The 24780-nt window shown below is 48.8% G+C and overlaps 1 protein-coding gene across 4 annotated transcripts in view; it reads right to left on the reverse strand.

The window, feature by feature from the left end:
• EEF1D (eukaryotic translation elongation factor 1 delta) overlaps positions 1 to 24780 on the reverse strand; it is a 152183-nt gene that overhangs the window by 17763 nt on the left and 109640 nt on the right. For all 4 annotated transcript variants that reach the window (XM_069621764.1, XM_069621763.1, XM_069621762.1 and 1 more), the window contains one exon: positions 22900 to 23094. In XM_069621764.1, the coding sequence (XP_069477865.1) occupies positions 22900 to 23094 (195 nt within the window). The remainder of the gene's footprint in view (positions 1 to 22899; positions 23095 to 24780) is intronic.

Here is a 24780-nt window from a genome sequence, read left to right on the forward strand (position 1 = left end):
AATGACAGGGACCGGAGGAAACGGGTACAGAAGTGGGAACTCCCAGTCCACTACGAACGCGTCTCCTAGAGCTCCTCTCGGGGGAAATTCCCTTGAGCAAAATCTGTCGCACTTCCTGTTGATACTGGTGGCGAACAGATCCACTTGAGGGGTTCCCCAAAGGGCAAAGATCTCTTGAAGGACTTCCTGAGCTATCTCCATTCGTGGGAGACTGTTCTGCCTGCTCAGAGCGTCTGCTGTCAAGTTCTTCTCTCCGGCTAGGTGAATTGCCGATAGAGAGATTCCTTCCTGAATTGCCCAAAACCAGAGCTGCATCGCCTCTCTGCACAGTGGCAGTGACCCTAAGCCTCCTCTTTTGTTGAGGTAGTGCATGGCCACTGTAATGTCCGTCATTATCGGGACGTTTCTCCCCCGTACAGACGGCAGAAAAACCTTCAGTGCCAGTCTGATGGCTCTCCGCTCCAACAGGTTGATGTGTAGTCTGGACTCCGATGGAGACCAACGACCGCTGATGGTCAAGTCGTTGGCATGGGCTCCCCACCCTGTGAGTGAGGCGTCTGACTACTGTTATCTCCGGCCATGGTTGCCAAAACAGTTCTCCTTTCAAGATGTTCTCTGGAGAGGCACCATTGAAGGTCGTGGGCTACCTTGTCCGGAATCCGGAGGAGATCCGTCATCCTCCCTGAGAATTGTGACCACCGAGTCCTCAGTGCCCACTGAAGGGATCTCATTCTCAGGCGAGCCTCTGGCATAAGGGATATGCAGGATGCCATGAGGCCTAGCAACCTTAAAAAGTCGTAGGCTGGGAGATGTTTGGCATTTTGAAACCTGGTGACCATCTGCAGAATATCTTGTGCCCTCACCTCTGGTGGCGAGGCTTTACCCAGGGACGTGTCCAGGACTGCTCCAATGAACTGGAGTCTGTGATGGTATCATCTGTGACTTCTTTAAATTGAGGGAGAAGCCCAGCCTGTGAAGGGAGTGGCAGACATAATCTAGTTGGATCCGAGCTTGTTCCGAAGAAACTGCTCTGATCAACCAATCGTCCAGGTAGGGGTAGACGTGAATCCCTTCCCTCCTTCACAACTGACATTAGCTTGGTGAAGACCCTCGGGGCGGAGGTCAGCCCAAATGGCAGAACTCGAAATTGATAATGAGAGTTGCCAATTGCGAACCTCAGGTACTTCCTGTGCTTGGGATGGATTGGCACATGGAAATAAGCATCCTGAAGGTCCAGAGATACCAACCAGTCCTGAAGCTGGAGGGCCTGAAGAATCTAAGAGAGAGTTACCATCTTGAACTTGTCCTTCCTGAGGAACTTGTTCAATTCTCGTAAGTCCAGGATGGGTCTCAGTCCTCCGTCTTTCTTTGGTATGAGAAAGTAGGGGGGGGGGGGGGGGGGGAGTACCAGCCCTTGTTCCTGTCCGCTACAGGTACCGGTTCTATGGCACCTTTCTCTAGCAGGTTTACAATTTCCTGCAAGAGGAGCGGATCCGGCACTTTCAGAGAGCTGTTCCCCGGTGGATGGCTCTGAGGGATGCGTAGAAAGGGCAGGCAGTAACCTTGGGCAACTGTCTCCAATGCCCAAGCATCTGACGTAATAGCCTGCCATTCCGTCAGATGGTGAGTTAACCTGCCCCCTACAGGTGTCTTGTGATGGGAGACCTCAGAGTGGTTTGGGAGCGGCTGATGCAGTTGCCGAAGGTAAAGCGGCTCCTGCTGATGCGGCTTTCTTTCCTTTACCCCGTCCACCACAGGTACATTTTCCTTGGCCTCTTTGAGCCGGCCGTCCTCTGCCTCTTCCATATGAAGAATAGCGAAAGGACCTTCCTCTCCAAGAGGATCCTGAGGGACGAAAATTAGTTTGGCGGATTGCAGCTACTAGTGACTTGGCTGCTGCTTTAGATGTTTGTAGTTTTTCCAAACTGTCATCCGCCTTTTTACCAAATAGGGAAGAGCCGTCAAAGGGCATATTTAAAAGTCTGGCCTGTACATAAGAAGCAAAGCCGGACTTTCTCAACCACGCATGCCTGCGGATTGCGGTACTTGCCGCCATGGCCCTGCTGATACTGTCAGCAGAATCAATGCCAGTTTGAAGGGACTCACACATTGCATCTTTACCATCTCTGATGATATTTAAAAATGCAACCCTTTCTTCTCCTTCCTGGAGGCAGTCAGCCGCTGATGAAGCACACTCCCAAAGAGTGTGGCTGAACCTAGCGAGCGTACAAGTTGCATTAATAGATTTTAAAGCCATGCTACAGGCCGAGAAGACTTTCTTAGCCATGGCATCATATTTTTTATCATCCCTATCCTGAGGAGCAGTGGGGTATGCAGATGTACTGCCTGATGAAGTTGCAGCCTGGACCACAAGACTCCCTGGAGTAGGGTGCTTAGATAGGTATTCAGGGTCAGCAGCAGATACCCTATATTTCGCTGACAACGTCTGGTTATCCGCAGGGACAACTTCAGGAGTTTCCCAGTTAGTTAAAATCTTTCTTTGTAAAGCAGAATGAAAGGGAACCACAGGATCCTCCTGTGGACCTTTATCCAGAATATCTGTGAGGTCATCCTGTTGAAAAACAGGTGAAGGCGTAGACCAACCCATGAACTCCATAATTCTAGACGGGGTTTCAGCATGTTCCCCTGGGTCTGGTTTGACAGATTCCACTTCTGGGGAAGTGTCTAGGCCACTTGCTTCCTGTAATGCATCCTGAAGGTCTTTCAACCTTCTTTCCTCAGAGGCAAAAGTCTCTGGTTCAGGTAATGTGGTCCTCTGCAGCCCAAAAGGCCTTTCTTGATCAGAATCTTCCCTAACTTCCAAAAATTGAAGTTAAGGGGGGATGCTCTGGTCTGTGAAATGGTATAAAACCCATCTCTAAGGCAGAGGGAGCCATCATCAGTGGCCTTGAAAAGGTCGATGTCGTCGACACCGATGTAGTAAAAATCCTCGAAGGCGCCGACAAAGGCGTCGAGAAAACTGGAAGAGGCCTCGACGAACTCAAGAGGATCGGAATCCTGCTCGAGGATGTCGACGATGTTCTCGACGTCGTGTCGGAGGCTCTCGGTGTAACCGTTGGCATTGGAGTAGCCGTGGGTTTTTCTTTTATCGGCATCGACGCCGACTCGATCGACGGATGCGAAGAACCCTTCGATAACGGTGTCGATGGCACCGATCTATGCTTCGAAGGGGCTTTCGACGATGGCGTCGAAGATGCTTTACTTCCCGATGGCTCATGGCGCTTTCGGGTCGACTCTTTCGCCGGGTGCTTCGACTCGCAGCGTTTAGATCTTTTGGGCTTTTCACCCGGGGTATCACCCCCAGCTGACTTCGAGGGGGACGAGGCCGCTTTCTCGAAGACGCTTAGCATCTTTTTTCTGAATTCCTCCCACTCAGTTTGAGAGCTGTGTTTTGTGGGGCAATTTACTCTTTCAGGGGAACTAGAAGACGATAAAGGGGATCTTCTTCGTCTCTTTTTCGAGTGTCTAGACCTCGACGAGTGGTGGGAGCCACTTCGAGACCTAGACCGAGAATGCTTTCGACGGTGAGGAGACGAATGTCTCGACTCTACCGCGGAAACTTTCGAGGAAGTTAAAACTGACTTACCTCTCTCAAGCTTCCCCTTACGCTCCTTCAAGGCTTTCGCCGTCATGGATAGGCATTCCTCATACTCCGAACACTGGTGTTCGATTCCCAGACACCACAAACAGATCCTGTGAGGATCCGTCAACGATATTTTCTTCCCACAGTCTCGGCATTTTTTGAAACCGGAACGAGGAGTCGTCGGGTCGGAGGAGGAAGCCATCGAGTACGAGTCGGTTTTCTCGAGGAAATATGAATATATATCGACTGACGAAATGAGCAACGGTATTCCGAGGCACACGAAGCGCGGAAAAACGGAACTGAGCAACGGACGCTGCGCGTGGCCATTTTTAGGCATGAGGACGTCGGCGTCGATACGGTGGCCGTCGAGGAGCACCTACTCGACGGACGTCGACGCACAGCGCCCTCTACTGGGAAAAATGTTTTCCGAGGCCAGCAAGATGGAGATACAAATATCATAGATAAGGAATACGTCGGAGGACACAATCCCTTCGAAAGGGAGGTTTACTCCACAATGTGGCTGAAATTGTGTAAAGGGGTCTCACAGATTTCAATTTCCAGTCAATTTAAGTTGACTGTCATTAAGCTCCTAAACAGATGGCAATATGACCCTGTCAGGCTCTCTAGGATGTTTCAGAGTGCGAGCCTGGAATGTTGGCGCCGGTGTGGGGCAAGGGCCAACTACTGGCATATGTGGTGGGTGTGCCAGCAGATACAGATGTTTTGGGATGAAGTGTTGGGCTGGATAAAGGAAGTTGATGGAGTTCAGCGAATCAAAACACTGTTCTTGATCCTGTCTGGGATGGAGGAAAATGAAGGGGACATGGGCAAGGTGGGTTTGGGGTCAGGAGGGGGTTGATCGCGCCTCTAGCAGCACAGGCCTGTCTGGTCACGAAATGGAATCGCGCAAGGACCCCAGTTCAGAGGGAATGGGTTAACGTTTTGCTGAATACATGCATTATGGAAAGAATAACAGCGGTCCTTCACAGGAAGACAGCAGCACAAGCGACCATGTGGGGGGATTTCAAGGCCAAATATGTGAAGACTGGATGGGAAGATAGATTAAATAATGAGATGGAGAGAAAGGGGGATGTGTCATGCTTACAGGAGGTATTGGGTTGGAGATCCCTTGGGAGACGTCGCTGTACGCTGCTCGGCGGGTTAGGGACTAAGGAAGACGCTTGTGGTGGCCACGGACATGTGACTATTTTGTAGTGTGCTTCCACCCCAAGTTAGGCAACCGTAGAACTTGGAGTTAAGTTTTTCTGACTTGAGAAGATTGTGCTACAAGGGGAGTGGGGACGTTTTTTTTCTTCTGTTTGATGTGTTTATCTAAGTTCCTTTGTTGTTTGTTGAATGGAAAAACCTGAAATAAAATTGGAAAAAAAAAAAAAAGTTAGAAAAAGGGCTCACTCCAGTGTTAAAATTAAAAAGTTTTCTAACTTTGAGGAACTTTTTTGAGATATCATAGGCATGTATCTTCGCGACCAAATCGGGGTTACTTGGTGATTATTAGCCTTTTTAGGGTTTTTGTCTTTTGTGGTTGGTTCTTTGTCGAATGAGTGTAGGTCACTACGGAGACACCGAGTTCCTCTACTCCGTTTGTAAACTGTAGGACAAGTTGCAACTGTGCCTGCACTTATTTGCGCTAAGATAAATTACTGGTGTATTTCCTTTTGCTATGAATGACAAATCCAAAAGTTCTGTTGTATTTGATAAAGTTTTTTATTTGGAATTTTCAGCCCCTCTTGAATGACACGTGTTTCGGCGTACAACCTGCGCCTTTTTCAAATACGGGCCTTTAATGTGTCATTACGGTTCACATAAATAATGCTCTTGTTGTAAATTAAACACTTTTAGTCTTGGGCTCAATCCCACCTGAAAATTCTGATGCTCGCGCTACAAGCTTTTAGCTTGGATGTCACGTGTCATCCAAGAGGGGCTGAAAATTCTAAATAAAAAACTTTATCAAATGCAACAGAACTTTTGGATTCGTCATTCATAGCAAAAAGGAAATACACCAGTAATTTATCTTGGCGCAAATAAGTACAGGCACAGTTGCAACTTTTCTTAAAATTAAAAAGTCCAGCAAAAGTGCTGGCGGACTCTAAGGTGGGAGAAATTTAGCACTAAAATTAAAATTCTCCCTAACAACCTGGACTTAATCACGGCCTCCACTCTCTTTCATGACCTCTGCAACTACCTCTCCCTCTCCATTGTCCATTCTGGTCCTACTCACTCGGCTGGGGACACTCTGGATGCCTTCATCCACACAGATCCTTCACTCTCCTCCCCACTGACCACTTGACTCTCCTGGTCAGACCACACTCTCCTCTGCTCACCCCTGGGTCCTCTCAGCCCTCTGACCACGCCTCCATCAGCAATGCCACCCTCGGTCACGAACATCCGTCTGATGAAACAAGAGTTAGTTGCTGCCTTCGCATATTCCTTCATCCCCCTCTGTCCCCACTACAGACCACCTGTGACTCTGCTCTCAGCAACCTCCATCTTGCCATTACTAATACCCTTGACATTCTTGCCCCAGTCATGAGGATCCGCCTGAAACAAGCCTCCAAGCGAAACATCTGGTACGACTCTGAACTTGCAGCCCTGAAAAGCAAGTGCAGCGCTGTTGAACGAAAGTGGCAGACCTCAGGCTCACCCTCGCCTGTTGCCTGTACCAAAGGCAATACAGATTCTCTATCTGCACCAGGAAATGACCCCACATCCAGGCCCGCGTCCATAGTGCATCCAGCACCATGGCTGAATTCTTTATAATTTGTAGGGAACTAGCCAACCCCTTCGCAGTCTCCTCCTCACCTCTACCCTTCCAGGCCCCTTCCAACAGACTGGACACTAACTTGTCTGCAAACACCACAAGACATCCTGATCACCCTTGCGTCCCCCTCCTACTCCCCTTCCACCCATCCCCTTGCCTCCCTTCCTCCCTCTCTCCTTCTCCATCACACCTGAGGTCATCATCAGAGTGTCCCGCTCCATGAAGGTGGTCTCCAAACATGTTTCCCCTCGTTCCTCAAGTGCCATTAAGGACCATATTGGCTCCCTTTCCCCTGCACTCACTGATTTCTGCAACCACGCTTTTGCTACTGGATCTTTCCCCTCCTCCTTCAAGCACTCCCTTGTGAGCCCTCTCCTGAAAAAAACCTTCTGCAGATCCGACTTGTACAGCCAACTCCTGGAGATGCCGGTCCCCCGCCAACTGACCCCAGCACACTGAACTAGTTGGTTGCCTCCACGACCACTAATCTGGATTCCGAGCATCAAGGCAGGAAATTCTGAACACCCTTGAGGAACTGCTCACATCTCTTGATTCCAGCTGTTCTCATGTGACTGTCCGTCTCAGGTTGTTCTGGGCTCTTTTTCCTCCCCACCTCTATCTCCACCTGCAGCGTCCCCCAGGGCTCCAACCTTTCCCCATGGCTGTTTAACAACTACCTTGTGCCGCTTGCATGCCTCATGTCCAACCTCTCTCCAAACTTCGTGTTATGCAGACACACAACTCTTCTTCAAACTTCCCTCTGATCCTCTTCTTATCTGCCATCAGGTCCTGGTGCACTTCAATGACCTCTGCCTCAACGCCAGCAAGACAGATCCTTCCTATCGTGACTCCTGCTCCCTCTTTCTGTCACTCACTCCCTCCCTCTGGCCATCTTTTAGGGCTATCCCCCTTCTCATCTAAATACAGAAGCCTCAAACCCAGGGACCGCATCTCTACAGCCCTAACAACTCCACTGGCTCCCGGTTGCTGCAAGGATCCAATTCAAATCCCTCTGCATCATCCACAAGGCTGTCTGGGGCTGGGGACCACGCTACCTACAACTTGTTCTCACTAAATACTCTCCCTCCAGATCTTTACGTTCCTCCGGCACCAACTGTTTTAAGCGCTTCCCTAAACTGTGAGCTGGTGGCCAATCTCTTTCTTCGACTGGCTCCCTCCAATAGAATATTCTACCCCTTCATCTTAAGCCGGATCTCCTTAAATTCCAAAAGCTCTCAAGACTTTCCATTTCACCACCTCCTTCCCTGTCCGCCTCTTAAATCCCACAGTTGCTGAGATTGGTGACCAGGGCCCATGTGTCCTCCCGGGTCCTGGCTGTCCACACCCAATCGCCTAAAGCCTTCACCCCTCCCAGCACTTTGCCTTGGCATCCACTGGCCTATGTCATTTATTTTTGCGGCTGAGCACTCCACCTATGCACTTCGAGCAGCTCACTCCCTAGCACTTCCTGCTTGATACACCTAGCACTTACCCCTCCACATTCCCTCATCCCTTCTCTCCCTCTGCACTTGCAGTCTGAATGCTCACAAGGCCTAGTAGGTCTGCCTCTATCTTTCATTGTTGCATTTGTTCTTGAATGCTGTAACAACGGACAAGCGCCAAAAGAATTTACATTTGAAAGGCCTTATTTAGGCTTCAGATCAATATGTCTGTGGTACTCTGCACAGTTAATGTCGGATCATTAAAGGCATGGTCTAGTAAAACATTTTATTTAAAAACTAGATAGGCAACATAAAAAAAAAAATACTAGCATTCTCTTTTTTAAAAACTTCCTATGTAAAATTTTGAGCTATTCAAGCTCAAAATTCGCAAAAGCAAGCACATGGGCGCATCCATTTTGTGAAATGGATGCCCTCCTGTGCTGGCTTTTGCGGCACTAATGAAGGAAAAGCCAGCCAGCTGTAGTAAACAAAAGCTACCGCTGGGTGGCTTTCCCTTCAGTAGTGCTGTACGCGGAGGACGGGGACCGGAGACCAGAGCAGGAAAGCTGCAGCTGAATCTCGGTAAGTGCTATTTATTTTTTAAAAAAATAAGCACTAGCTTCGTTTTTTTTTCTAAGTTTTCCAGGCTGGAGGAGCCCGGAAACTTAGAAATAAAACCGCAGCTTTAAAAACGTATTTATGTTTGCGGTCGCTTTTGAAGCGACCGCAAACATAAATACAATGTTATTGTGTTGGAAAACGTTGCGGTTTTTCTTTCCAAGTTTCTCAGGCTGCTTCGACTCCCCCGTGGGGAGCCCGAGAGCCCCAAATGGGAAATGCTAAATGTGCGTTATTTCTGCCTAAATCTGCTTTCCCATTTGGGGCTCTCGGGCTCCCCACGGGGAGCCCGAGAGCCCCAAATGGGAAAGCAGATTCAGGCAGAAACAACACGGTTGTTTTCCGCAATGCTGCGTTGTTTCTGCCTGAATCTGCTTTCCCATTTGGGGCTCTCGGGCTCAGGCAGAAACAACGCGGTTGTTTTGGAAAACGCTGCGGTTTTTCTTTCCGAGTTTCTCAGGCTCCTCCGTCTCGGAGGAGCCTGAGAAACTTGTTAAGAAAAACCGCCGCGTTATCCAACACAATAACGTTGTATTTATGTTTGCGGTTGCTTCAAAAGCAAACGCAAACATAAATACAACGTTTTTAAAGCTGCGGTTTTTAAAAAAAAATAAATAGCACTTACCGAGATTCAGCTGCAGCTTTCCTGCTCTGCCGGTCCCCGTCCTCCGCGTACAGCACTTATGAATGGAAAGCCACATACTACAGCTGGCTGGCTTTTCCTTCATGTGCCGCAAAAGCCAGCACAGGAGGGCATCCATTTCACAAAATGGATGCGCCCATGTGCTTGCTTTTGCGATTTTTGAGCTTAGGAAGTTTTAAAACGGAGAATGCTAGTATTTTTTTTTATGTTGCCTATCTATTTTTTAAATACATTTACTAGACCATGCCTTTAAGGATGAGGCATGGGTTTTCCTGCAGAACCTGCTCTCTGAATGTGGCGCTGACTGGGTCGAGAACTACATTTGTATAGTCATTTTCTGCCTGGGCCCATATAGGCTAGCTGGTGTTGGGATGCTGGGACACGGAACAGCCAAACCCAATCAAGGTAAGGTAGCAGAGTAGCAAGGATTAGTCTCAGGATGGCTGTGAGTCCACATAGAACACCAATAATTCAAGTGGGATAGCAAAGTACAAACATATACAATGTTTTATTAGGCTGTTTAAAAAACACACCAAGCAAGTAAAACAGCTGGGAAAGTAGCATCACACACTTAATCTATACATTCACACTTGGGAGAAGAAAGAAAGCATTCGATTCAATAACCAGTATAACACGCAAGCATTCAGATGCTTCGAATTTTAGAATAACCGCAGGACAAGTTTCCCAACTCCAAGTGTAATCATAGGCAGGCCTCCAGATAAGGTGCGTACTAGGCCTTTTTACGCATAAAAATCTTGCACATACGACAGCTTTTTTTTCCTGTGTACATTTACACACAGGTTTAGAGAAGAGGGCAGTGCAAAGGTCAGGTTACTTGACAGAAACCAGAAGGTTATCTACATGGATGTCATTGCAAGCGACCTGAAACACAATGTATTTCTTTGAGGTCTTTCAAAAAAAGAAACTGCACGCTGATAAAAGGAATGGTTTCTTTCCATTCAGCTTTATAAGCACTATGCACATTTTCCTAGAATTTTAGGATTGTCTAATTAATAAGATGGAAAACAAAGTTACAATTGAGAATTAATATTTTGTTACAAATTATGATTTTTTTTTCTCCAGTGAAAGCAAACCAGTATTGCACAATTGTATTTTTCAGAGTTCTGGTGCTTTGTGCATACTCATGTGGAGGCAGATCATTTTTACACTGATAATTTAATTTACACTCTTATTATAAGATCAGTGTGTAAAATGATGATTATGCACAGTCTAGGTTACATCCATTCAACCTTGCAGTTAATGGGGTACATTACTATAAATGGCCAGTGGCAGCAGAGTCTTTGCTCAAGGGTGAGTGATTGTCATTACACCAATCACAGGTGTTCTAGCCTCTCAAATCTTCAAAAGTACAATTAAAACATCCAAAACCTGACTCTCCAGGAAGTGCAAGCGCGGTTCAAAGACAAAGAAATGAGTTATATTGGTAATTGAAATAGAAACTTAGCAAAACCTGTCCCTGTGATAATCCAGATAGGTATTTAACTTCATGTAATGCTTCATAAATCGTTCGTCCAACATCTAGGTACTGTGATTATTATACCTCAGTTAACCAAACTATGAAGGATGTTAGCCAATAAGATAGCTCAGCCGGTTGAGCACTCATTGCTGCAATCTGTGCAGGATCTGTAGGTTGCAGGTTCGAATCCCAGCAAGTCCAACTCAGCCTTTCATCCTTTCAAGGTCGATAAAGGAGTATCGACTTTGGTTGTGATAATTGCAATAAATATGTTCTATGTACAGCGCTTTGCCAAAAGCGCTATATAAATGACCATTTAACCGTTAGATTAGATATAGAATTTAGCATGGAGGCCTGTTGTATCATACATTGACATTCCATTAGGTAGTAATAGCTCCAGAAAATGAGGACGTCCATTAAACATCAAAAGACAATTCTGCTATCGAACCTCAAAACACAATACAATTCATGTTTATTTTACTATGTAATTGGCTAGGTTTTTGTGATTTCAACATTTAAATACACAGGAGATATCAAATGGCCAGACCTTAGAGAAATAATGAAAAGTGTATTCTGTCACAATGTAGAAAGCTGACGTACGGTAATGATTTCCATACAATTTGTGCATGCGTCGGCTGGATGAGGCATACATTTTACTCTCTTGCAAAGGAGAAAAGTCATTTTTACTCTCTTAAAATCACATTTACTCTCAAAGTTTAAAAACAGGGAGTAAAATACTCCCACCTCAAAATCTTATCTGGAGCACTGATCATAGGTATGTTTATTAAAAGACTGAACAATGCCTTTGGTTAGGACTCAAGTCAAAAAGGTAAGTAAAGTTCAGTCAGTAAGTAGCTAACTCAATCCCAATCACCAGGATAGGCTTAGGAAGGGATCCTTGCCCAGGCCTCCCCATTTCTCCAGAGACCACTGCTGAGGTTCCAGAATCTGTTGGAGGCAGGTCTCTGTGCTTGGTCCGGTCTAGGAAGGCCAAAGGGTTGCAGGTACAGATGCCACTTTTGGGCGCAGGATTTCATCGCATTTGGGGTTAGGGAGAATTCTCAGTTCTGTGCCAATTTCCTTCAACCTTAGAGACCCCCAGCTCTTTTGCTGCACTTTAGGACTTTTTAATTTTTATCCTCAAGTGAGCCCTTTTTCTCACTCTGTTTTGACCTGGATTAAATTAGGTGTTTCCTTTGTTTTTGGAGTCTGAAACTCGAAAGGCACCTACTTTTTCGACACAACACCTTTAGTGCAGTGTCACAGAGAAATCCTTTAGATTTCTTGCAAGGTTTAAATACCCTTTCTTGTGTGAACTACTGTTCCCAAGAATAGTAACGTGAAATTGACTTTACTTCCCTTTTCTCTTTGTAGGTCCAGCACACACCATCTTATGTGGTGTGCTGGGGGGTTACCTAGTAGCCCTTTATCCTACCTCCTCATGTAACATTTTTGCTGTTGCCCTCACTACTTTAAATGGCTGGCGGCAGTGGTTTAATTTTCCTACCATTGTGCTTTTCTACATAGGCTAAATCCTCAGCTGCAGTATAGCAACCATGGGTGACCATTTTGTCAAAACGGCCCAGTGTTCTTTTCGCCATTTTCTGTTTGTTAGGTCTTTCTTGGGTTTTACTCTGCGTGCCATGCCAGGTTTGAGCCCTTTGTTCGTTTTGCCTTTGGCAGGCTTCAGTATTGAAACCCGCCTCTGGCTCCAGTGTGTCTGGAAGGGCAGGAAGTGAGGGAGTTTCACGAAAATCCCGTCCTTGTCTTTCTTTAGGAATGCCTGAATGCACCCAGTCCTGAATGGCTGACTGGATGTCTATTCAGGACAGCCAACATGCTGTTTGAGTGACAGCTACGCTGTGCATGAATGGGAGAAACCTACATAAAAAAAGGTGAGGGTTTTAGGACTGAAGACAAGAATCAACCACTGGGAAGAACAAAGAAACCGTGAACAAAGCTTGCTGCATCCTCCTGGACCTTTGAAATGCCCAGTGAAGCCCTGCCGCTGTGCTGAAACTTCTTTTTTCTGATTGACAAGAGAAGCTCCAGAAGGGCAGACTTCTTCCCTTGGGTTAGTGGGACCAACTAACACAGAGACTAACTGCACTGGACCATCTTCCCCGACTGGCTGTACTCGTTTGCTGCTGTAGGAACAGAGTGCCAGGGGTCAAGAAATCCAGTCGAGTGCAACGTCTGTAAGCCGGCCAAAAGCTTCCAGGAGTCTCCCCAGGACCCTCCAGAAGCAGGACGGCCGGAGTTCGAGTCCATCTCAGAGTGCAGGACCCAAGGAGTGAAGGAAGCCCAACCGGTATCCATGATCTATGGTGGTGCGGTTTACTGAGTGCTGAAACCACGAAGTGCCACTGATCTGAAGTGCCCGTAGCTGATGCTGACCTCCGAATTGATGCCGCAGGAGTCCTCCAGGCGTCCTTCCTCCTGTCCCCACGACTGAGGCCCAGGAACCCAAGATCTGCATCACTGCAACCAGACTGAAGCCAGCTGGACCACTCTTCTAACCTAAGGTACTGTTAAGACTTGAGGTACTTACCCTCGGTGTCTTGCTTTGCTCTTCTTCATTGAGACTTGCAGTAGCTACTTTACTAGAGTAGATTTCAGCTCTACCCTTCACATGTGTAACAGCTTGTGACCCTACAGTGATTGTTCTTCAACAAACTAACTTTGTGCAATACTTTGCTCTCCAAGTAGTGCCTCAGCTCCATAGACTGTGCTCCAACTGACTTTGGCTGTCCTGGCTCCCTGCATACTCTTCCAGTCCATTTGACGTTGATAGTTGCTGTCCCTCATAGGTGATAACTTGGTTTTTAACTATTTTTGCTGGGAAAGGGTTTTATCTATACTTCATTGGAAGATTTACTGCTCACATGCTGTGAACCTGTTAAACCCTTTTCATTCCCTTAACCTTTCCTTTCCTTTCCTTTCTACCAACCTCAGAATCTACAAAGTGCACTAGTGATATATAAATGCCATTACTGTCCTAGTTAGCAAAGTTACCCCAGGGTGTAGGCAGTGTGTAAGAAGCATCTCTAAAGAGTATCTACTAAGCTTTGTGTTGATTCAGGAAATGTTTTACACATATTGCCCTTTTTAAAGAATGCTCATTTAAAAAACGGTTAAATAAAGAACTATAATAAAAACCTTGAGTATAAGTGTTACTTAGCTACTTTTATTTGTAAAGCTCACATTTACCCCTCTTGGGATAAGCATAGCTGCTCAGTCACACTACCAACTTGTGTAGTACAGGTCTACACCAAAAGGTGGGTTGAAGAAAAATGAAGAAAAGGAGAAGAAATCTGTAGAGTAGGCAACCCCAGGACACCTCTAGGATGCAAAGAAGACTGATTGCAACGGAAGTCACCACGGTCAGGCGGTGATGGGCGATCTTCCATGTACAAACAAAATGAGCGGGTCCTGCACAGCTTCTGTTGATGCAAGAAAGCATAAGATACAGGAGCCTTGTTGTACAAGTTGAAAATCCTCCAAGTTCAAAGGATGCACTTGGAAAGGTGGGTAGCCCAGGAGATAGCTGGTCAGTCCACTAGTTGGTCCAGGGACACTTCCAAAGGAATGGATCCTCAAGGAGGGGTTGGGACTGGTTGTTCCCACAGGTCCAGGGGTCGAAGCTCTGACTAAGATCTACTTGAGATAGTGATGCAAGCTTTGGGCTCTTGGTGCTTGGCCCCGGTAATTGTAGTTGCTTTTCCTGGGTTTTGAACTTTTGCAGGCTTTGGATTAAGCCTGGTTGGGAGAAAGACATTGTAGCACGGTTTTCTGCGCACCACCTTAGGAGCCTTATGATTCCTAAGGCAGGGGTACCTAAAAATTACCCCATAGTGTCCATTTCTGTTAGTCATAGGGTTAGGCTGGTGGTAACTTTCGCCTACCCAATATAATTTCACTGGGTGAAATTCATTTTTTCCAGGCTCTGTATTTTGACCCCTTCCAGAATGCATGGGTGTGCTTGGAGGGGGATGGTCTGCCACACACAGTCAGGCTTTGAGTTAGGAGTGGCCAGGAGAAAAACAATTCACAAAACTCAGAAAGCTAGGAGGAAAGTACAGTGGCAACCACACGTGCAAAAAGGTGGGCTTTCTGCCTAACATGGACTAACTGTTAAAAGGTCAGACCTTTCCATGTCCTCAATAGAAAATGGCACAGAACAGACTAAAGGATTAGGAAAGAACATCTTAATGGTATAAGACCGGACTAAAACGAATATCACTGGAACTAGTTGTAGTAATGGTCCCACAACAGTGATAAACAACCTCCCAGATCTCTCCACGTGACAACAACAGAAGATCCTCTCTCCTCGAGTAAGGCTTCCTCGGCATGCAATCTTGGCTGATATGCCTACTGTAGTATCACTATTGGAAGGAACAGGTTACTTACCTGTAACTGTTGTTCTCCAGCATGGGTCTGGCATGGATTCACATGGTCATGAATATTCCCCGTCAGGCTGGGAATCCTCGGTAAACTAAAAAAAAAAGAAAAAAGAAAAAAAAAATCACTTGCTTCTGAACTGTCTTTCTCCCAACAACCAATCACTGGTCTCTGGATCATACTGCCCCCAGCCAAGGACTGCCCTCTACGTAAGCCATCTTCAGATTTGGTAGCAGATTTGGTAGCACGTAAAGTGGCAGTAGGACCAAGAGAAGAGCCGCATAGGGGTAGGCGGGAGGGTTCGCATTTGAATCCATGCCAGACTCATGCTGGAGAACAACAGTTACAGTTAAGTAACTTGTTCCTTCTCCAGCATGGGGTTTGGCATGGATTCACATGCTCATGAATAAAGAATACATAGCAGTACACACATGCACAACCACGGGAGGTGGCAAGGCTCAACATTAAGCATTTCAACATCTCAACATTAAGCATCTCTTACCTCCTCACCAGGCTCACCTTCAATCGAACAGGTTGCACAGCACTGCTTGGCTGACTCTGGACTCCTCCCTGGAATCCCGGTTGACGCAGTAGAATTTCGTGAAGGTGTGCATCGACCTCCACGTAGCAGCCTTGCAGATGTCCAGCAGGGGCACACCAGACAGGAACACCGTAGTTGCAGCGATCGCTCTGGTCGAATGGGCTCTCTGACGGCCAGGCAATGGTCAGTTCGCCAACCGGTGACAATGAGTGATGCAACCGGAGAGCCACTTGTAAATGGAAGCCTTGGAGATGGCCTTCCCTTGGTTCACAGGGCCAAAGTTCACAAACAGCTATGATGTCTTCCGAAAACACTGTGCGGTCCACGTAGGCCTTCAGCGCTCCAGCCACATCCAGCAAGTGCAAAGTCCTCTCAGCTGGCGACGGGAAGAAAACAGGTAACACCAAGGGCTCATTGAGATGGAAGTCTGACAGCACCACCCTCGTCTCGTGGAATGTCAAGTAAGGTGGTTTACAAGAGAGGGCCTGAATCTCCCTCATTCGTCGTGCAGAAGTGATGGCCACAAGAAATGCTGTCTTCCACGATATAAATTTCAACGGCGCCAAATGCATAGGCTCGAACGGTGGACCCATGAGCCTGGGCAGCACCACATTGAGCTCCCACGCCGGGCCGGAGCCTTCACTGGCGGGAACGAACGGAAAAGTCCTTTAATGAATTCCTTGACCAGGCAGTGTGACCACAAAGACGACCGCCCCAGAGTTCTGGTGTAGCGGGAGATAGCCGCCAGATGAACCTTGATGGAAGCATGGGCCAACCCTGCCTTGGCCAGAGACAGCAAATACGGCAGCACCTGCAGGGCCATAATACAGAGAGGGTTGAGTTTCTGTGCCCGGCACCAAACGGCGAACCTCTTCCACTCATGGCCATAGCATTTCAGCGTAGACGAAGCCCTGGCCTTGGCAAGGACCTCCTTGCAGTCCACCGGGAGATCGTATCCACCAAACTCTAGCGCTGCAGGAGCCAGGCATGCAAGTTCAGCGACCCAGGGTCGTGGTGCAGAATCGCACCTCCTTCCCTGGCGAGAAGATCTGTGTTCGCCGGAAGCTTGACTTGCGGGGAAGCATGTCCACAAGGTCCGGATACCATATCTGCCTCGGCAACGCCATTGCGACGAGGATCATCGGGACTATCTGAGTTGACGGATGAGTCACAGACGCAACGGGGGGAACGCACAGAGGAACAGGCCGTCACAGGGGAAGGAAAATACATCCCCCCATGCTCTCCGGCTGGGGAAACCTCCTGGCGAATCTCCGGCACTTGGTGTTCATCGCCATAGCAAACAGATCGATCTGGGGATTGCCCCATCGTTGAAACAGCAGATCCACCTGATCATGTTGAAGCTCTAACTCATGGCAAGAGCGCAGCTCCCTGCTGAGCGAGTCAGCGACAGTGTTCTTCACTCCTGCCAGATGAAAGGGTATCCGGAACATCCTCTGGGCGACAGCCCAGTCTTAAAGATCCTGCGCTTCCTTGGAGAGAGCCAGGGATCTGGTGCCCCCCTGCTTCCGAATGTAGAACATCGTGGTGGTGTTGTCGGTGAAGACCCGCGCCACCTTGCCCTTGAGGGACGGAAGGAATGATTTTAGGGCCCAAAACACGGCCCAAAGCTCCAGGACATTTATATGCAACAACTTCTCCTCCGGGAGCCAAAGGCCTCTTGCGTGGAGATTTCCAGTGTGCGCGCCCCAATCCATCCCCCCAGGGAGGCGTCTGTCAGTCTCCTGATGTGCTGGGGTCTGGAAGTCTGTGGCCGCCGATAGATGCGCTCAGATGCCCTACCCCCGAATCGCTCGGCGGAATGTCTTGTTGAGGGCGATCTTGTCCTCGAAGCTTCCAGATACCTGGATCCAACGGGCATCGAGGAACTCTTGCAGTGGCCGCATCCGCAGTCTGCACAGCCGAACGAGGGAGATGCATGATGACATCATGCCGTGCAGGGACTTGATGGACCTCACCCTGGCAACTTCCACAGTCAACAGCCGCTGTACCTTGCCAGGATGGCCTTTATCCTGTCCTCCGACGGGGAAGTCAGGCGCACCACTGTGTTGAGACTGGACCCCAGAACACGAGAGTCCTGCAATGGCACCAAGCAGGACTTTGCATAGTTTATCGAGAACCCCAGTTCCGTGTGCAGGCGGACAGTCCTCGATGTGTGTTCGACGTCGAGTTCCTTTGACTTCGCTCGGATGAGCCAATCGTCCAGGTAGGGGTAGACGTGGACCCCCTGTAGGGGCAGCCGCGCCACCACTGGCGCCAGGCACTTGGTGAAGACCCTTGACGCCGACTTGAACCCGAAGGGAAGGGCCTTGAACTGGTAGTGTTGCACCTGGACCACGAAGAGTAGAAACTTCGATACCACTTGTGGATGGGGATGTGAAAATAAGCATCCTCCAGGTCCAGCGACGACAGGAAGTCCCCTTCCTCCAGTTGTACCAGCACGTGCTGGAGGGTGACCATCCGAAAATGCTGGGACTTGATGCATTTGTTGAGGCGGCGGAGATCCAGGATGGGCCTCCAACCACCGGTCTTTCTTGACAAGGAAGTACCGCAAGTACACTCCGGAGCCTCTTCGGGACGAGTTCTATGGCGCCCTTTCTCAGCATCGCTCGTACCTCTAGGAGCAGTTGTGGGATGTGGTTTTCTTTCCTGTCTACTGGTGGAATGCAGGCACACTTCCTTTGGCATTCCAGTGTGTCCCCGTGGGTCCAGCACCCAGCGGAGATGGACTTCCACACGCCGAATTTCGCCAGCCGACCTCCCACCAGGGTGCTTGCGTGGGGCCCCGAAGTCACGCCGGTTCAGTCCTGCTTCGTCGTTGACGACCCACTTTGGGGGCTTTGGCGGCGACGACGATGATGATGATGATTTCCTCCGGCTTTGCTGCAGCCCCTGTAGGCTTCCTGGGCCGAGGAACGGGATGGCTGACAGTACGAAGAGAAGTTTCCACCAAATCCTTTGGAGGCACCATGGGACTTTCCTCCGGAGGCCCGAAAAGACGGCCATCGCTGTTGGAGCGTGCCCAAGGTGCGAGCCGTCTCAGTATCTGCCTTGATGGCTTGCAGAGATTCGTCCACTGTCTTGCCGAACAAGTTGTCCCCTGTCGAAGGGCATGTCCAATACCCTTGTCTGGACGTCCTGACGGAAATTGGTGGCCTTCAGCCAACCACGCTGACGAAGACACACATCATTGCCCATCTGGCAGAAGCCGGTGTTCACGATGTCCGTGGCCCCCGTGATGGTATGGTCCGACGCCGCCTCGCCTTCTTGTAGGATTTCAAGAGACTACGCCCTCTTGTTGTCCGGAAGGAAGTCCAGGAGAGGGGCGATTTTAAACCAAAGCTCCCTGTCGTAGCGGGCCACGATGACGAGAGCGTTGGCCACCTTAATGGTCGTGGCCGCCGACGAGATGACCCCGTCATCCCATGGCGTCTAGCTTCTTTCCCTCGCCGTCCGGTGGGGAAGTCGATGTCACCGACCCTGCAGATTTCTTACTGGCCGCCGCCGAGGCCGTGTCCGGGGACGGCTGAGATCTGAGACATTTTGGTGCAGAGTCTGGCACCCTGTATTTCTTCTTGTACCAGTCTCTCTTTGCCGGGGACGAGGACTGGTTCTTCAGGAGGGACAGTCCTTCGTCCCAAATGGCGGCCAACAGCGGGAACGAGAGCACGATCTTCCACTTGGCCTCTCGGCGCTGATAAAGGAAACCCTCTTTCTGTTCTTGGGGTTCAGCTGAAATAGCTCCGAGGCCCTAGCGATCATGGCATGGAACGAGCCAATCTCGTCGGGCAGAGAAGCCTGGGGGTAACAGCGACGGTGGGTCAGTTCCGTCGTTGCCCGCCCCCTCAGCGGAGAGGATGGAGGTGAAGGATGGCAGGGTGGGGGCGGATGGACTAGTCTCCACTTGGACGGCGGGCCCCCTGATGGTCTAGGCGCCGCTGGATCGCCCGCCGGAGGCACGGGCATCATTGTCCTGATCTCTGAACACAGGGTGTGCAGGGCTTGTAGGATGTCCACCGACCTGTCCGGCATCGGCGTGGTGTCCTCCGGTTCCTCACCATCCTGCTGCCCCTCGTCACTTTCCACGTCCGCCTAGTCGGGGTCCTTCCCATAGGACCTGGCCTCGACCAACTTTTTGTCAAGCACTGTCTTCAGGCCTGAGAGCTCCTCGGAGGAGGAGGAGGAGATAACCGTATCCGGGAGGACTACCGTGACCCCCCCCACCCCTTCTTCTCGGTCAGGGGCGACAGCCTCGGGGAGAGGATTGGCATCACCTTTACCAGGGTCTTTTCAATGGGCAGGAAAGATGATTCCCTCCGAGTGGGCAGGGAAACCCTTGGCTTGGAGGTCGTCTCCACTGGGACCGCATCTGCAGTCTTCGCCAGCGATGCCACCACTCCCTCAATCGATGCCTTGGCCTGGTGAACCTGGGCCTTCACGACCTTGGGCGCATCTGATGCCTTCACCGTGGGGGAAGCGGGAGGGGAGGAGTCAACACCTCGCTCCCCCTTGGCTTTCTCCGTCGGAGTCGACCGGGCCTTCTCCCGAAGCTTACCCGGGTGGTCCGACTTCCTTTTCTTTGCAGAGCCGGAGCGTTGGCTCGTGGTTGACTACGTCGGCGAAGCTGTGCCCGGCCTGGCTGCCGCGGAGCCCGTACCAACGGCGCCCGCAGTGCTTTGCCTTATGTTGGGCCCCCGTCACCGGAGCGCCCTCAAAAGGTCTTAGAAGACCGCACAGATTTTCTCTTGGGAGAAACAGGCTGCCGGGGCTCACCCGCCGCCGGGATCTTCGCCTGCAGCCACTCGGTGAGCCGCTTGCGACGGTCCTTCATGTGCGTGGCACCATGTCCTTGCAGAACGCACAGGCCTCCTCCACGTGCAAACTGTCCGAATGTTAGCAATAAAGGCACAGGGAGTGCCCATCGTCCAGGAAGATGTTCTGCAGCCCGGATCCTGGGCAGATCCTGAACAGAGACGTCGAGTCTCCTTTATCCTCGGCCATGTCCATGCGGTGTAGGCCTCCAAGAATCTTCTGGGATCCTCCAAGAAGTGGATTCGACGAAAAGACGCCCTTGAGGGGCATAAAAAGTTCAGAAAAACGGGTCCCCGTTAGTCGGTTGATTGATCGATGGAGTTCGAGGCTCGATTGACCGTAAAATAGAGCAAAACTCTTAGAAAGACAAAAATTGCAAAACACAATAAAAGCCCGAGAGCTATAGCACGAGGACTAGCAACACTTGAACGTGCAGTAAAAATCTGAAGATGGCTGCTAGAGGAGGGGCTTAGGTAGAGGGCAGTCATTGGCTGGGGGCAGTATGACCCAGAGACCAGTGATTGGTTGTTAGGCGAAAGATAGCTCAGAAACTGATTTATTTTGTTTAGCGAGGACTCTCAGTCTGACGACGGGAATATTCATGAGCATGTGCATCCATGCCAGACCCCATGCTGGAGAACAAGCGGTTATCTCCCTGGTCTTATACTCATCCTCCTCGACCTTTCTGCTGCCTTTGACTGTCGATCACCCTTACTTCTCAACACTTTCTTCCTTTGGTTTCAAAGGCTCTGTTCTCAACTGGCTCTCCTCTTATCTCTCCTCCCGCTCGTTGGCTGTCTCCTGGGGAGGCCATACCTCACCCCCCCCTTGGTTTACAGAGCACCCCAAGGTTTGGTTCTGAGCCCTTTCCTATTCTCTCTCTACACCTCTCTCCTTGCCCCCTCCCATTATCTCTTCCTTCGGTAATTCTCACCATTTCTATGCTGATGACACCAAACTCTTCCTTTCCTTCTCTCCTGACCTCCACCTTCAACTCTCTTCCTGTCTTACAGCCATTAAAAACGGGATGTCATCCCGCTTTCTTTCCCTCAATACTGATAAGACTGAAGTCTTATTCTTTCCCTCCAGCACTCTGCCCCCTCCCTCTCCTCCACCTTTTATTCACTTTCCCCCCCTTCTAATCTTCCCATCTCTGCCCAGGCTCGCAATCTAGGCATTCACTTTGATTCCTCCCTCTCCTTTTCCCACCATATTTCTCTTACCCCTCGCACCTGTTGCTACCACCTTTTCAATATTAACAAAGTCCGCTCCAGTCTCACATTCCATGCCACTAAACTTTTAATCTTCTCCCTTATCTTCTCTCGCCTCTTCTACTGCTCCTCTATACTCTTTGGACTACCTGCATCTCATCTCACCCCCCTCAAATCCCTCTACCACTCAGCTGCCCGTACCCTCTGCCGCCTTGCCCCTCATGACTCAATTTCCTCCTCGCTTTCTTACCTTGGTTGACTTCCCTTCCACTTCCAACAAATTTCATTTTCTCTGTCTCATCTTTAAATCACTCCATGATCTTGCTCCCCCCTTATCTCTCCTCTCTTTCTACACCCCTTCCCGTTCCCTTCGTTCAGATCTCTTCATGCTCACCGTCCCCTCCTTCCCCCCCATGTGCCCCCTCCAGTTTCCGTTCCTTTCAGCTCCTCTGCACTGGAACTCCCCATCTCTATCCGCTCCATACCTACCTTTTCCTCCTTCCGTACTTCCCTGAAATCTCTCCTTCTCCATCCCCCCACCTAGATACCTTCTCCCATTTCGCTCTCTTTTCCCCTCACATCTTCCCCTATGCACCTCGCCCTACCCGCCCTTTTCCCTTACCCTCCTTGCATCTTCACCCTAATGCCATTTCTGTTCCCTCTTCCTTTCCCATCCTGACCCCCTCCTTCCCTCTTACCCTCACAGATTAATTGCTCTACATATTGTTTTATTGGTTTGATTCAGGTTTGTAAATTGCTTCTACTGTTAAAAATGTTTATGTACCTTGTTATAATGTACACCGCTTTGGATGAAAGCGCTATATAAACACAATAAAAACAATACAAAACCAGATTTGTACAGTTAAATGCTCAATCCTTGCACATTTTTTTCTAGGCAATCAATGCAAAATAATTGAAAGCTAGACTGAATGGCTAGATTCTTTTGTTGGAAATCCAAGCACAATATCTTCTTAGCAAAAGGTGATCCACCAAGTCAGATTTGAAACAAACGAGAACTAGACACTTAATGTGTTTGCTTTTAAGATTTTACCAGGTGCTGCATTTAAAAACGGGGTGGGAATATTAAAATGGACAATAAAAAAAAATGGACAGAAAGTTGACAGTGGCCCTACTTTGAGCACAGGTGCATTAATGGTTAGTGAATGTACATGAGATCTTAACGAGGGCATATGCAATACTTGTCAATAATGACTTTAGAAAAAAAGGATTTCAACTCCATTACCAATAACTGCTTTTCAAGACTAGCAGATGAGCCCACTTCTGTCCACGGCCTAGACATATGATAAAAGAGGTCCATGAAATACTAATAAACCAAGTGCTGTGGACACTCACATAATCTTCAAACTTGGTGATCTCCTCCTCAAGAATGTCTGTCCCAACCTTGTCGTCCTCTACCACGCACTGGATCTGGAGCTTTTTAATGCCATAGCCCACTGGAACCAATTTAGAGGAGCCCCAGAGTAGGCCATCCATCTGAACCGTCCTCACACACTCTTCCAACTTTGCCATGTCGGTCTCATCATCCCACTGAAAGCAAAAGAACCAAGAAAAATCATCAGTGCACCGTCAACACCAACAGCAATGATTAACAATGGCATTAAACAAAACCACAAGGAGCACTGCACATGGAGCCATCTAAAAATTAATTTTAAAGATATCAGTAACTCATTCCATAAGTGCTTCAACAATAAAATGAAAGATCAAGCTTTGTTCAGGGTGGGTATTACATTTATTGGGTTTTATGTTCATTCATCCCCAGATTTTTTTTGCAGTTACTTGGCAAAATATTTTTGCTGAAAAAACAAATTTGTTATTTTTATTTGGGGGGAGGTGGGGTTACCCGCCTAAACACCCCCCTTAACTTTTATTTATTCTCCATCCCCCCACCAGCCCTACCCCTTATATTCCTTACCCATTCCTTGTCACTCTCATCGAGGCACTGAGAGCTTGCAAAACTCAACTGACAGATTAAGGACATAACTGATGAATTACCAGGTTACTCACCGTAGTGACCACCGTAACTCCTAGTCCATAGTCCCCTTTCCTCCATACTTGTGGGACATCTCTCCATCCAAAATAGTTTTTCAAAAATGTGTCCCTCCTCTCTTTCCCGGACCGAAAGGGAGTCACAGCAAAAACAGGAATCCCAACGGTGATCCGGACCCAAACACTCTAAACAAAGAGGATGGGGATACGCCCTCGCGAAGAGACGGTGACACGATGAACAATCTGGAAAGTCTAATTTGAAAGACATAGACTAGTAAACGAACGCTAGCGAGAGCCAGAGAGGAAAAAAGGGAAGAAATTCTTCGAGGATGCAAGTACGTCCGGCCCCGATCAGGCGGAGAAAAGGACTGATGGGCGATGCGGAGCCAAGGTGGGCGGGGTTACGCCCACGTGCCGGGCCCCGTGCAGGAAAGAGGAGGGACACATTTTTGAAAAACATTTTTGGGTGCTTTTTTCAAAGTGCTCCGGTCCCGTCCCACAGGACGGAGAGATGTCCCACAAGTATGGAGGAAAGGGGATGGGACGTAGGAGTAAATTGTTTAGTAAAAGGATCCATGCCAGGGTGGTATGCAGTGGCACACCCCAGATTTTTCTTTTAATTTTTTATAGTTTATTTTTTTTTAAATCTTTTTTAAATTTTTAAAGGTCTGGAACCCGGTCAGTCCTGGTGGGAAAGGGGTCTCACCCTACCTACAGCTCCCATCGTCCTGGAGGGGCAAGTGTTCACTGGCTACCCTCCACTTAGTACTAGTAATCCCGGAAAAACAACTGTAGGGAAAAGAAATGCCTGTCAAGGTGCCAACAGCCACTCCAGCACCTAAAGAAACAGCAAGCGACTTGCAGATCACAGGAATTTGGTATGCTGCCAGAAAAAGGATGATTTCAAAAGCTGAAAAGAAAGAAAAGATCGAACTATTTCAAAAGACTCTTCCGCACTGCTCAGTGGAATACGTGACAGGTATCGACTTTTTAGCTCAGCAGAGACTTTATTTTCATCTTTTTTGGCCCCTGGGGTACAAGCAGCTGCTAACGCCAAGTGGGTTCAGATCATCCGATGGGAGCTAGCCCAGCTCGCCAATGATACAGAGAATGGGTTCAACGCCATCAAAGTAGAGCTCTATGCGTTGCAACTCATGACGATGCAGAAACGCTATATACTGGATCTGTAAAAATCCATAGAAGGAGGAATGTGCAAAAGGTTGGGAG

This window comes from Ambystoma mexicanum, chromosome 5q, assembly GCF_040938575.1.
Source record: "Ambystoma mexicanum isolate Mex_15411 chromosome 5q, UKY_AmexF1_1, whole genome shotgun sequence".
NCBI lineage: Eukaryota > Metazoa > Chordata > Amphibia > Caudata > Ambystomatidae > Ambystoma > Ambystoma mexicanum.